Source organism: Armigeres subalbatus, chromosome 2 (genome assembly GCF_024139115.2).
Source record: "Armigeres subalbatus isolate Guangzhou_Male chromosome 2, GZ_Asu_2, whole genome shotgun sequence".
NCBI classification, from domain to species: domain Eukaryota; kingdom Metazoa; phylum Arthropoda; class Insecta; order Diptera; family Culicidae; genus Armigeres; species Armigeres subalbatus.
Window position 1 is genome coordinate 299,082,613 of NC_085140.1, and position 12,601 is coordinate 299,095,213.

At 43.2% G+C, this 12,601-nt stretch overlaps 1 protein-coding gene across 1 annotated transcript in view; it reads right to left on the minus strand.

The window, feature by feature from the left end:
- Positions 1 to 507: 507 nt before the first annotated feature.
- Positions 508 to 12,601, minus strand: part of LOC134212474 (transmembrane protein 214) — an 81,963-nt gene continuing 69,869 nt past the window's right edge. The window contains exons 5-8 of the mRNA XM_062690372.1: positions 11,944 to 12,261; positions 11,741 to 11,863; positions 11,536 to 11,666; positions 508 to 1,845 (exon numbers count right to left, since the gene is read on the minus strand). Of these exons, the coding sequence (XP_062546356.1) occupies positions 1,731 to 1,845; positions 11,536 to 11,666; positions 11,741 to 11,863; positions 11,944 to 12,261 (687 nt within the window). The 3' untranslated portion in view covers positions 508 to 1,730. The remainder of the gene's footprint in view (positions 1,846 to 11,535; positions 11,667 to 11,740; positions 11,864 to 11,943; positions 12,262 to 12,601) is intronic.

Sequence of the window (12,601 nt, forward strand, 5' to 3'; positions counted from 1 at the left end):
TTGTAAATCTTCTAAAAGAACTTCTGATAAGAGTTTTTTTTTATAAGAAAATGCCTTAACTCGCCTATTAATACCACGGAAAATCTTGACTTGAATTTATGTTTATGTTTTTTTTCTCTCGCGCAATTTTTTTCCTTCGAAGAAACATTCGTTCCAAAAATGGTATTTTTTAGAAATTTCTTGAGACTAACATAATTTACGTTCGATCATTTAATAGTTTGTCAATAACTCATTTCAGAAGCTGAATTTTAAAATGTGTTGTATGGTGGACTTCTAACGCGAAGGTTTTCCTTGTTGATACTTTTTTAATCCAAAAAATTGAATTAGCAGGATTCAGACTAACAAGTCACTAGATTAACGAGAACCGCATGAGCGAGGGGATACTGTACTTAGCACATATGTAGGAGAAGAGAGCATTAATAGTACAGTTCAATTGACATGCTGATGTTTAGATGACTGAAACTTGGATTTCTTTCATTTCTACCGAATGGTAACAACCAAAAAGTGTATCGCCTCAACCAAAATGCTTAATTTAGAATCATTTCTATATTTTCTTCATCATCATTAAACAGTTACTGGAGACTTAGCATTAAACAAAAAATTAAATTAGTAAAATATTATTTAAAAAAAGAGTCTATCAGATTTACTTAAACGATCTCCACTGTTTTTACAGAAAATGCTCACTTTGTTGCTTTCTTGAATATTGTTTAGTTTTATTTGTCCTTTGCCTTCTTTTTCTACATTCGCCAAAAAAAACTCCAATACGGTTATTTCTCCGTCCCTTGTTTTAATTTATAATTCACTGCTACACAAATATCCACCAATGTAGGCATCCCGGTTCTATCCTGCTTACATTTAGTAACATCACACATTATTGCCATCGTTCCTGTTCGGAAGATCGGGAACAATGCGATATCCCTTTCATACAAATTACGATTAAGAAAAAAACGAAACGAGAATCATTACCTCATGAAAAACAAAAAATAATATAAACACTATTTGTTCTATAATCAATCTTTTTCTTTACCATTCACACATGTTACAGTTAGGTATTCAATCATAGTATTTCTTAATCTTTATCTCGCGTAACATGGGTTATTGGCGTATAAACGATTTGTAAACAACCAGAGGTGAACCACCGAAGGGCTGAAAGCCTCTTTAATAAAGAAGAAAAAAAACGATTTGTAAAGAAAGGACTTTTCTCACCGTTCCATATTAGGTTCCATGTAGAGAATGGCATCCCCTACCTGTTTTTGATATTGGTCCGTGAATAGAAAACATTAATGAATCAGAACGAAGAATAAAGTCATTGCCAATAAACATATTACACACCACTAGCCCATTTTATGCGAAAATTTATAGCATTTAAAACTCGCTATCATCCACGTTATGCTTCCAAAATTTTTCCATGCATTACTACCGAGTGGGATTTCAGTGTGACGCGCAACGATGATGTGGCCATGTTGTTAGTGAAGCGCGCAAAATACAGATTAATGGTGCGACTGAGCGTAGCATTTTGTAGGGCTGCGAAAGACGGCGGGCAACAACATTGCGACAGTCGGCTTTTGTTGGATGGATAGGGCATTTTCCGATGTTGGTTTTTTTTTTGCTAAAACGTATTACTTTTCTCACTTGTCACCATGTTCTGTGTGTACACTCCCAGGTCTCCGTCCGAAACATGATGATCTTGACTTACACGAAACGCTGGTGGGCACCGAGTGCGCTGGGGCTTACTTGACCTTGGCGTAGAAATCCACCTTTTCGTGGAACCAGCTATAGTACTGAGCAGCAGCCTGTTGGGTACTGTTGAAGGCTTTTCCCAAGTTTTCCGGCGATAGTTGACCACTGCATTGAGAGGTGAGGGAAGATAAGAATGATGTACTATTAAGACCGGGCGTTTTTTAGTATTTTGTTTAAACCTAGTTTAATCACCCGAAAAATGCTTTTTAAAAATGATGTCGTTAGTTGCAGAATGCAGGTGAATAATGCTAAAACACCGCACGAAGTCGAACGACGCACGGGCGTAAAACCAACAAAACTTGATTTTTAAGATAGAGTTAGAAGCGCCGAGAAAAAGTTTCATATGAAGTTAAGAACGGTTTAACCATGTATAATGACAAAAACTGGTAGGGAATTGTGGGTAAAACCGACACTGCGGGTAAAACCGACACCACTTCAAATATCTAATTCCAAGTGATTATCGAACAGAATATCGACACACTTTGAATAAACGTTTAATTTCTTGTATTTCTAGTCATTTTGTAACTGGTGGAGACGAGTAAGAGTCTCAATAAACAGACAATTAGCATTGATCACCATTGAGGAGATGAATTATTTAAATTTTTGGCGTCGGTGTATAAGCTTTTACGGCAATTATTTGTTGATTTTCAGTATTTAATCCATCTCTGCTCCATAATTGAACATCATTTTGTGTATGTAGTGGAAAAATAGTTAACTTTTCTAATTGTGAACATCCACATGTATCTCATCATTATTATGTTATCAGTTGGGGTAAATTCGACACCTGCCATCGAATCATGAAATACCTCTGTATTATAAGACTCATCATTCGCATAACATATTTCAAGTATTGAAAAACGAGGCGCCAGGGAATATAACTTAATCATAGACTGATTCCATACCATCTCATCATTGGGCGTGACAATAGGTCTAGGGGGTAATATTGAGTCATCAAGGAAAAACTTGCAGGTCGGATAACAATCGCGCTCAAAGAAGAATCGTATTTTTAGGCTTATTTCACTCTTAGATATATTCAATCCGTTCTCTAGTGTTGATCTTCGTGATCCATTTTCACCCCTGTAAAATGTAGCTTGTCACCTACGGAACTAGTCATTTTCATTTCTTGTCATAACTGCACCATAGGCATTTATTTTAAATCTCCGTTACAAACAGCTTTTTAAAATAAGTGAAATTTAAATGTAGATTAATATTTACAGTAGTTAGTAAATTTGTTACTAACAATCTTATACTCTATATATTTTTCACCCGACCCATTGAAGAAACTAAATAAAATATGATATGTGATGATGATTTTAAATATATAAAATTTTGTTCAACCGTCATTTATGTGTGACCCCTAAACATGAATTTCATACACAAATATCAAAATGAATGTTGTTAAACATTTCCAATTATGTTGTAACAACATTAAGAATTGTTCTGATGTACAATTCCATAACGACTTGATGTGTCGGTTTTACCCTCATGTGGTGTCGATCTTACCCGCACCCCAGCTGGTTGGGCTGGAATATGGACTGTTCGTGTTTTCATCATAAATCAAATTCTATCAAGAAATATTGTCCTGAGACCTCATGGACTGATGCATGAAGAGCCAAAGTATGCTTGTATGAAATTTCTAGACCGAAAAATTGCTTTATAGATTGGGGAACTGTAAAGTTGCTTAAGGTGTCGGTTTTACCCACTTTTCCCCTACGAGTGGTACAAAAGCAATGAACAATTGTTGGGTTGCTATCGGTTTGATTATTGATATTGGAGAATGTTAGGTGGAAACGAATTCTAGTATCTTCCTCTGTCTCCGTCGTCTCTTGTTCAAAATTAATTATTTGAAGAGGGATTTTTAAGTTTTATCGGGAAAATAATAATTTTTTTATCTTCATAGAAAAAACCGGGGACATTTGCCTCCTCTACGATATCTCACGACGCTTAAGCGGGGCGAAGATGAATTCAACGATGCCTGTGAAAGACGTGAATGATCAGTTATTGACCGACCCAACTGACCAGCTGAAACGCTGGTTCGAGCACTTCGAACAACTTTTTCAAGTGCCAGCCAGGCCATCACCACCTCGGCATGATCTGCCTAGGATTCGACGTATAACACGCGTCAATACCGAAGCTCCATCACTGCTAGAGATTCAAACAGCCATCCTAAGGCTCTGTCTCATTTCCCGAATTAAATTTAATTTTACTTAAAACTGACTGTTCGAAAATTTAAAATCACCCGGCCATAAGAATGGCTGCGTGCTACCCAGCAATTCCAATAAGACATCGATCGAGAATGATTCGATATCTGTCAAAAGTAATCCTGCTCATCCAGCAGGGTTATTCGATAATTATTGAACTGTCACTTTTAAGTTTAATTTGAGTTTAATCATCCAAATGAGACAGATCCTAAGCATGAAATCGAATAAAGCCTCGGGGTCGATCGCATATCACCCGAGATGCTCAAAGCTGACCCCATGACATCTGCTCAACTACTGCATCGTTTATTTCGTAATATCTGGGACACCGCAACTTTCCAGGTCGACTAGATGCAAGGTATCTGGTGCCCAAAAAGGGTGACCTGACTGTAGGCGATAACTGGCGAGGCATTATGTTGCTGTGTACCGTTCTCAAAGCTCTATTGAAAGTTATCCTAGCCCGGATTCAGGAGAAGATCGATGCGGCTCTCCGGCGGCAGCAGGCCGGATTCCGTGCCGGAAGATCCTGTGTGGACCATATTGTCACGCTCCGCATCATTCTGGAGCAGGTCAGCGAATTCCAAGAGTCCCTTTACTTGGTATTCATTGACTACGAAAAAGCTTTCGATCGTCTCAATCACGAGAATATGTGGGGCGCCCTGAGACGCAAGGGGGTATCTGAGAAAATCATCGGCCTCATCGAAGCACAGTACGAGGCCTTTTCGTGTAGAGTGCTGCACAATGGGGTCCTGTCCGACCCTATCCGGGTCGTAGCTGGTGCGAGGCAAGGATGTATTCTATCACCGTTACTGCTCCTCATCGTAATCGACGAGATTCTGGTAGATGCGATTGGCCGTGACCATGGAGCACCTAAATGACTTCGAATTGGCTGATGACGTTGCACTCCTCGCGCAACGGCGCTCTGATATGCAGAGTAAGCTCAACGACCTTGCCGAGCGCTCCTCTTCGGCAGGTTTAGTCATCAACGTCAACAAAACCAAATCGTTGGATGTAAACACGGTGACTCCTTTCAGTTTCACAGTAGCCGGGCAACCAGTGGAGAATGTTGAAAGCTTCCAATATCTTGGTAGCCAAATGGCGTCAGGCGGCGGTACCAAGATCGACAAGATGAACGCACCAAAATACGAATTTTCAATTCTAACGTGAAATCTGTGCTGTTATACGCTAGCGAAACATGGTGTGTATCAGTGGAGAACACTCAACGGCTGCAGATGTTCATCAACAGATACCTGCGGTATATAACTCAAACAACGAGCTCCATCGTCGTTGTCACCAGAGGCCGATAGCAACAGAAATTCGGGATCGGAAGTGGCGCTGGATCGGACACACTCTACGTAGGGGCGGAAACGAAATTTGTAAACAAGCATTAGACCAGTGGGACATCGCAGCAGAGGCAGACCCAGAGGCTCATGGCGGCGAAGCCTCAAAAAAGAAATAAAAGAAGTCGACTGAAATCTAACCTGGCAACAGGTTAAAGCGATAGCCATGCAACGCTCAGGATGGAGAACTTTCAAGTCGGCCCTTTGCACCACCGGAGGTGTACAGGATCCATAAGTAAGTAAATAAATAGAAAATTCTTCAAGAAAACTGTTGAATTTTTCGATTTTAAGAATTAGTGCCTCTTTCTTTATTTCCAGCCTCCTTTATTATCAAAAAACCAATAAAACTTCTTTTTGCGCGGTGTTATTGTGCATTTTTTGTCCATATTAAATTGACCAGACAATTGTTCCGATCATTTAGTTGGAGTTTAACTTATTAGTCAAAAAATCATTTCACAAGCTGATTTTTGACATTTTTTACACATCTTTACCATGCTGCTCGAAGTCTAATATTTAAAACATTGAAACCCTAGTTTTCTTTACATACTAAATGATAATCAATTTCAATCATTATTGCAATAAGTTACTGTAATAAAAGTTTTACAAGCGAAATATTAGGCAGAGAGGACGATCTCGGTGGTTTAGTGAATACCGCTGCTGCCTTATAAGCAGGAGGTCGTGGGTTCATTTTCACATTCTACCAAAACGATTCCTACTGTTATAACCTTACACACAATCCCAAAACCTATGAGAGGTCGTAGTGTTCTCTGCATCTTTCTTAAGTATGTGTCCTGTCTTTCTTAAGTATGTGTCCATTCCCGAGGCTTTCGAGCCTTTTGTAAGGAGGCTTCCGAGCCTCTTGAAAGGCAGGCTGAATTCATAGCTGAGCTTTTGTGTAGGTTTCTTATCCTATTTGGGCACCTCGAATCAATTAATGCCATCTGGCATCAACGATTTGATGTCTGTGTCGGGAGCAAATCACTACTTAACATTTCATTGCCTACTTTAGGGCTTTATACTTGAATCCAGACACAGAATCAACAAACAAAATTGGCGCAATCTAACACAAATAACTCAGACTCATTCGAATATTAACAAATGTTCGAACAAAATAAAACAAACCGTAACAGAGGCTTCTAAGCATCTTGAAAGGATGCCTCTGAGCCTCTTAAAAGTAGGCTTCCAAGCCTCTTGAAAGAATAATTCCAAGCCCTTTTATGAAAGGCATCCGAGCCTTTTGAAATGAGGTTTTAAATCTCTTGAAAAAGGGCTTCCACGCCTATTGGGAAGATGCTTCTGAGCATCTTCAACAAAGCCCCTGGGGTTGACCAACTACCGGGAGAGCTATTTAAACACGGTGGTGAGGCACTGGCTAGAGCGCTGCACTGGGTCATTACCAAGATTTGGGAGGAGGAAGTTTTGCCGCAGGAGTGGATGGAAGGTGTCGTGTGTCCCATCTACAAAAAGGGCGATAAGCTAGATTGTAGCAACTACCGCGCAATCACATTGCTGAACGCCGCCTACAAGGTACTTTCCCAAATTTTATGCCGTCGACTAGCACCAACTGCAAGGGAGTTCGTGGGGCAGTACCAGGCGGGTTTTATGGGCGAACGCTCCACCACGGACCAGGTGTTCGCCCTTCGCCAAGTACTGCAGAAATGCCGCGAATACAACGTGCCCACACACCATCTATTCATCGACTTCAAAGCCGCATATGATACAATCGATCGGGACCAGCTATGGCAGCTAATGCACGAACACGGTTTTCCGGATAAACTGACACGACAATGGATCGGGTGATGTGCGTAGTTCGAGTTTCAGGGGCATTCTCGAGTCCCTTCGAAACCCGCAGAGTGTTACGGCAAGGTGATGGTCTTTCGTGTCTGCTATTCAACATCGCTTTGGAAGGGGTAATACGAAGAGCAGGGATTAACACGAGTGGTACAATTTTCAATAAGTCCGTTCAGCTATTGGGCTTCGCCGACGACATAGATATTATGGCACGTAACTTTGAGGAGATGGAGGAAGCCTACATCAGACTGAAGTGGGAAGCTAAGCGGATCGGACTAGTCATCAACACGTCCAAGACGAAGTACATGATAGGAAGAGGTTCAAGAGACGACAATGTGAGCCACCCACCGCGAGTTTGCATCGGTGGTGACGAAATCAAGGTGGTAGAAGAATTTGTGTACTTGGGCTCACTGGTGACTGCCGAAAATGACACCAGCAGAGAAATTCGGAGAAGCATAGTGGCTGGAAATCGTACGTACTTTGGACTCCGCAAGACGCTCCGATCGAATAGAGTTCGCCGCCGTACCAAACTGACAATCTACTCTACGGACACGAGACCTGGACGATGCTCGTGGAGGACCAACGCGCACTTGAAGTTTTCGAAAGGAAAGTGCTGCGTACCATCTATGGTGGGGTGCAGATGGCGGACGGTACGTGGAGGAGGCGAATGAACCAAGAGTTGCATCAGCTGTTGGGAGAACCATCCATCGTTCACACCGCGAAAATCGGAAGACTGCGGTGGGCCGGACACGTAGCCAAAATGTCGGACGGTAATCCGGTGAAAATGGTTCCCGACAACGTTCCGACGGGAACAAGAAGACGAGGTTCACAGCGGGCAAGCTGGATCGATCAGGTAAAAGATGACTTGCGGACCCTCCGTAGACTGCGTGGTTGGCGACGTGTAGCCATGGACCGAGCCGAATGGAGAAGACTCTTATATACCGCACAGGCCACTTCGGCCTTAGTCTGAATAAATAATAATTCTGAGCATCTTGAAGAGAGGCTTCCGAGCCTCTCAAATGACAGCTTTCGAGCCAATTAAAAGAAGGCTTCTCCTCTTGAAAGAAGATTTCCGAGCTTCTTGGAAGAGGCTTCCGAACTACTTGAAAGGAACCTTACGAGCCTCTTGGAAGTAGGCTTCCGAGTTCCTAAGCATCTTGAAAGGAGGCTTACAAGCATCTTGAAAGGAAGCTTTCAAGCTGCTTGGAAGAAAATATCCGAAAAGGGTAAAAGGATGCTTCTAAGCCTTTTGCATCGAAGCACCCGAGCCTTTCGAAAAAAAAAGTTCATGCCTCTCAAACGGTGGCTTCCGAACCTCTAGATTATAAATGCGAGCAGCAGGGACTATGTCCAAGGGCTTGACGCCCCCTCCCCAGCCGTCTGTGCGTCAGGGGGTTCTGCCTAGGAGGTGGTGGGGTTAACAGGGGGCGCTGTTAATTCCCTCCCAAAAACCACATATCCGCCAGCAAACCCTATCAAGCGACCGTGTGCCGCTTAAAGCATACAAGCCCCTAACCCCGAATCCCAAGGTGTCAGGCGACCCGTGCCGAAGTGATGAATGACCTGGGGGGTGAAACAATTATCCAGGTCGTTAACGGAGCCTGTGGAGGTTCCACAGAGTGAGGGCTGCTTCGGCGGCAAGCGGGTAGTAGTGGGTGGTTCCCACACACCCCAAGTGGTGCACATGTGGTGCAAGCGAATGGGAGTTGGGGGTATTACTCGTAATACCCCCACATAGTGAGGGACCGATTGTATGGGTGAGCACACAAGTGAAATTCGCATGGTACGCATGGTCGGTAGTGTTAGAATGACTGAAGTCTGGTGAGGCCTGGCAGGAGTGTCGGGGGGCAGATACCTCTGCGGCACCTCAGAAGTAGGGGACACGAAAGTCTCGCTGCGTCTGGCAGGAGTGTCGGGGGGTTGATGCTTCTGCGGCACCTCAGAAATCGGAGACATGTAAGGTAAGTGGTGCGACCCCGTTCCAGGATGGGGAGACCACCACACTGGCTGAGGACTACCTGGGCTTCGAAATGTCAATGGGTGGGTGCTGCCAGCAAAGTACCTAACGGGGACTTATTGGTAGGATCAAAGCCTGGGTAGGTGAGTGTTAGGCACGCTTGACGTGCCGGGTGTTCCACGCCCAAACGATGCACAGGAGGTGCACAGAGTGGATAAAAATGGGAGATGGAGGTATTACAACCCCCACTGAGTGAGTGACTGAATGTCAAAGAGAGTGGTGCACAAGTGGTGCAAGCGATCGGGACTGAATGTATGAGCGAGCACACAAGTCAGACTCGCATGGTACGTATGGTCAGAGTGGCTGCTTAGGCAGTAGTGTGATCCGGCTGTCAGGGACGGAATGAGTGATGTCTCGCTAGGCCTGGCAGGAGTGTCGGGGGCAGATACCTCTGCGGCACCTCAGAAGTAGGGGACACGAAAGTCTCGCTATGACTGGCAGGAGTGTCGGGGGGTTGATGCCTCTGCGGCACCTCAGAAATAGGAGACATGAAAGGGTCTGCCTCGTAGCTGAGGTAGGAGCGGCATAGGAGCCACCAACCTAGGGTCGCCTCCGGCTTGGTAGACAAGTGGTGCCATTCTGTTGCAGGACCGGGTGAGCACCATACTGAATGAGGACTGTCTATGTTGTGAGATGGCGGCATTGGGGTACCTGGTCTTCCCTTGCAGTCATTCAAGCGGCATAGGCAGGTGAGTGTTGGGGCACATGTGGTGCCAGTATGTCTTGTGCAAATGTGTTGCATGGGGAGTGTCGAAGAGTTGAGGCGCATACGTGCACTTGTGCACGTCATGGAGGGGGCGCAATGCCCAATAGTCATCCCCCGAAGTATTGCTTAATTGCGGGCCGGGGGCATGACTGGAGAGGAAGGAGTTGGTTTTAGTGGGTCGGGAGTGGTGATCCCATCCCCACACTACCTGGGTTCGCCTCCCCAGGTGTCTGTTTGCAGATTTCCATTACCTTCGTTAAAAAAAAAAAAAAAAAAAAAAGATTATAAATGTTAGCTCAGCAGCATATTCTTAACATATTATTCAACATTTTGTTTCGATCAGGTAGATTGCATTGAAATTTTTAAAATCTTGCGTTCGACGTTTTGTCCTTTTGATTTCTTGTTTCGCCAGAGGTGAGCCAGCCAAGGGCTGAAAGCCTCCTAAATAAAGACAATAATAATAATTCTCGTTCCGCAGCCCTTCATACACTTTGCTGATTGTGTAGAGCATAATTCAGTTGGCTTTGATTTACTAATCGCAATGCATGTTTTGTAAAAAAAAACGGCTTTACACGGCCAAGTTACACCCTGGGTCCAGCGAAGGTACCCCAGGTTGAGAACCGCTATTCTAGTGGAATTTCAAAGGAATCTCCAGTGGAAATCCATTAGTACTTCACTGGGTAAGTTTTCTTAGAATTTTTAGGGAAAATTGAAAAAAAAAATCAAGGGGAAATTCCAAAAATTATTCGCGCAAACGCCTGATAAATTAAGAATTCCAAAAAACGTCTCTAAATATTTTTCCGGAAAACTGCATTAAATTTTCTCCGAGAAGTCCGGAAAATCGCGATTTTCTTCGAGAGTTCAAACTAATAAAAAAAATGTTACACCGATTCACGCCGCCGACTAAAATGACTTTCGGCGTGATGACGAAAACGCCGCCGCCGACGATTTCTAGACCGGCGCACAACTCTCTCCATGGACTAGTGACGTGCATCTATGGGTAGAGCGAATGTATAGATCTTTAGCATAGATAATGCACTGACACCGGTAGTAATAAATTGATTCCAATACATGAATTGAAATCGAGAAAGAACTGATCATGGGTGTTCAATGTATTGAAATTAATCTAAGAAGATGATAAAGGTAAAAAACCCATATAGGCTAGGTGTACCAGTTGTGGCTATAGCACCAGTTGTCGCACTAGTGCTTTATATGCCAAATGGCCAATCAAATCACCGCAAACCAAGTTCAAATCGATAAAGCATATTCATATGATACGATAACACCTTTGATTTCCTCCCAAACAAGCATAGCATAATTGTAAAAATTGATTTTGCTTAATTTTTGACGTCCTTTGCACCAGTTGTGGCACTAGTGGTCCCTATTTGGCCAGTCCCATAAGAAAACAATGGGATTTGCCAAATAAGGAATCAAAATTAAGAATAGTGCCACAACTGGTGCATGCGTTCCTATTATGGATTAATCAATTTTGAGGATAATAACAAATTTTATTGTGGTTTTCACAGCTGTACTAAGGAGCAGAAAGTAAAATCTTTCGCTTGATATATAAAGTCCACCCACATGCCTTTTACTTATTTTTTTAAAAATAGTTGTTCTTATGTATGGCGACAATTGGTACACCCACCCTAGAAATAAGTATTAATGCATCACAACCCAAACTAGGCGAAAGCATAGTAACAAACATGACGTTATTACAAACAGCAAGCGACTAATCACACTTACACAAACACCTTAGTTTTGAAGAACTCGCAGCTCTGGTTGTAGGTTTTGACCGTAAACGTGCTGACGGTGGTCCACGTCGAGCAAGCAAAGTCACCAACCTTCTTCGGTAGCCCTGGGGCGTACTGCTCGACCTGTCGATGATAATAAAAGCATAACACATGAATACGATTCCAAATTATTTGATAGCTAAAAAGTATATACTTACAAATTCCGCCACCACTGGAGTTTTCTGCTCAACTAGCAGTTTCACGTTGCCAAAGCCCTTCTTGGCCCCATTCCATAGAACTTTGCTGAAGTCTATCGAAAATTCTACGTAGGGTCCAACGGTCTGCGTTGTAGCAAAGAGAAAACAAATTGAATAAATACAAACATTCTTAACTGCAATCGAAAACAACCGAACGTATGTACCTTTTTCGCCTGCCCGTAGTAGACGGGAACGTGCTCCTCGGACCACTTGTAGCCTCGCGCACTGTACTTCAGCGTACATGTCCACGCGTCCTGCACCGCCGGAAGCAGGCCAGCCTGCTTCAGCAGCTGTCCGGTGTGGGATTTCTCGAAATTACCACCAGCCTGGTAGGTGTCAAAGCCAATGAGGCCACCGGTTAGACCGAACAGCAGGAATGTGGCCAGCAGGAAACTACAGCACACTGTGGTTGCGCTCGTTCGCTGCGTTTTGACAGACTTGGCGGCTTTGTTCTTTTTGGAGGTGACATTGTTTTGCACTTGCTGCAAAAAACAAGGAGAGAATAATATTAGTTAGGGGTGCATCGATAATGTGCTTCTTGATTATTCACATTGGTGGCAAGCCATATTCAAAATTAGGCGGAGCGGATTATTCATCATTGGTGTCAATGACACATGGGCGATGTCGATTGTCGCGTGCTTTTTTTGCACGTTCTTTGAAAAGCGTACCATCAAGAAGATTTAGTAACTTAACGGTGCATGGTACGATACTACATATTAGGTACTAATCAATTATAATTAGCATACATAAAATAAAAATTCCACAACCGATTTTTGAAGTCAAAGAAGTCCCACACAACGATAGCTGTTTTGTTTTACGGAT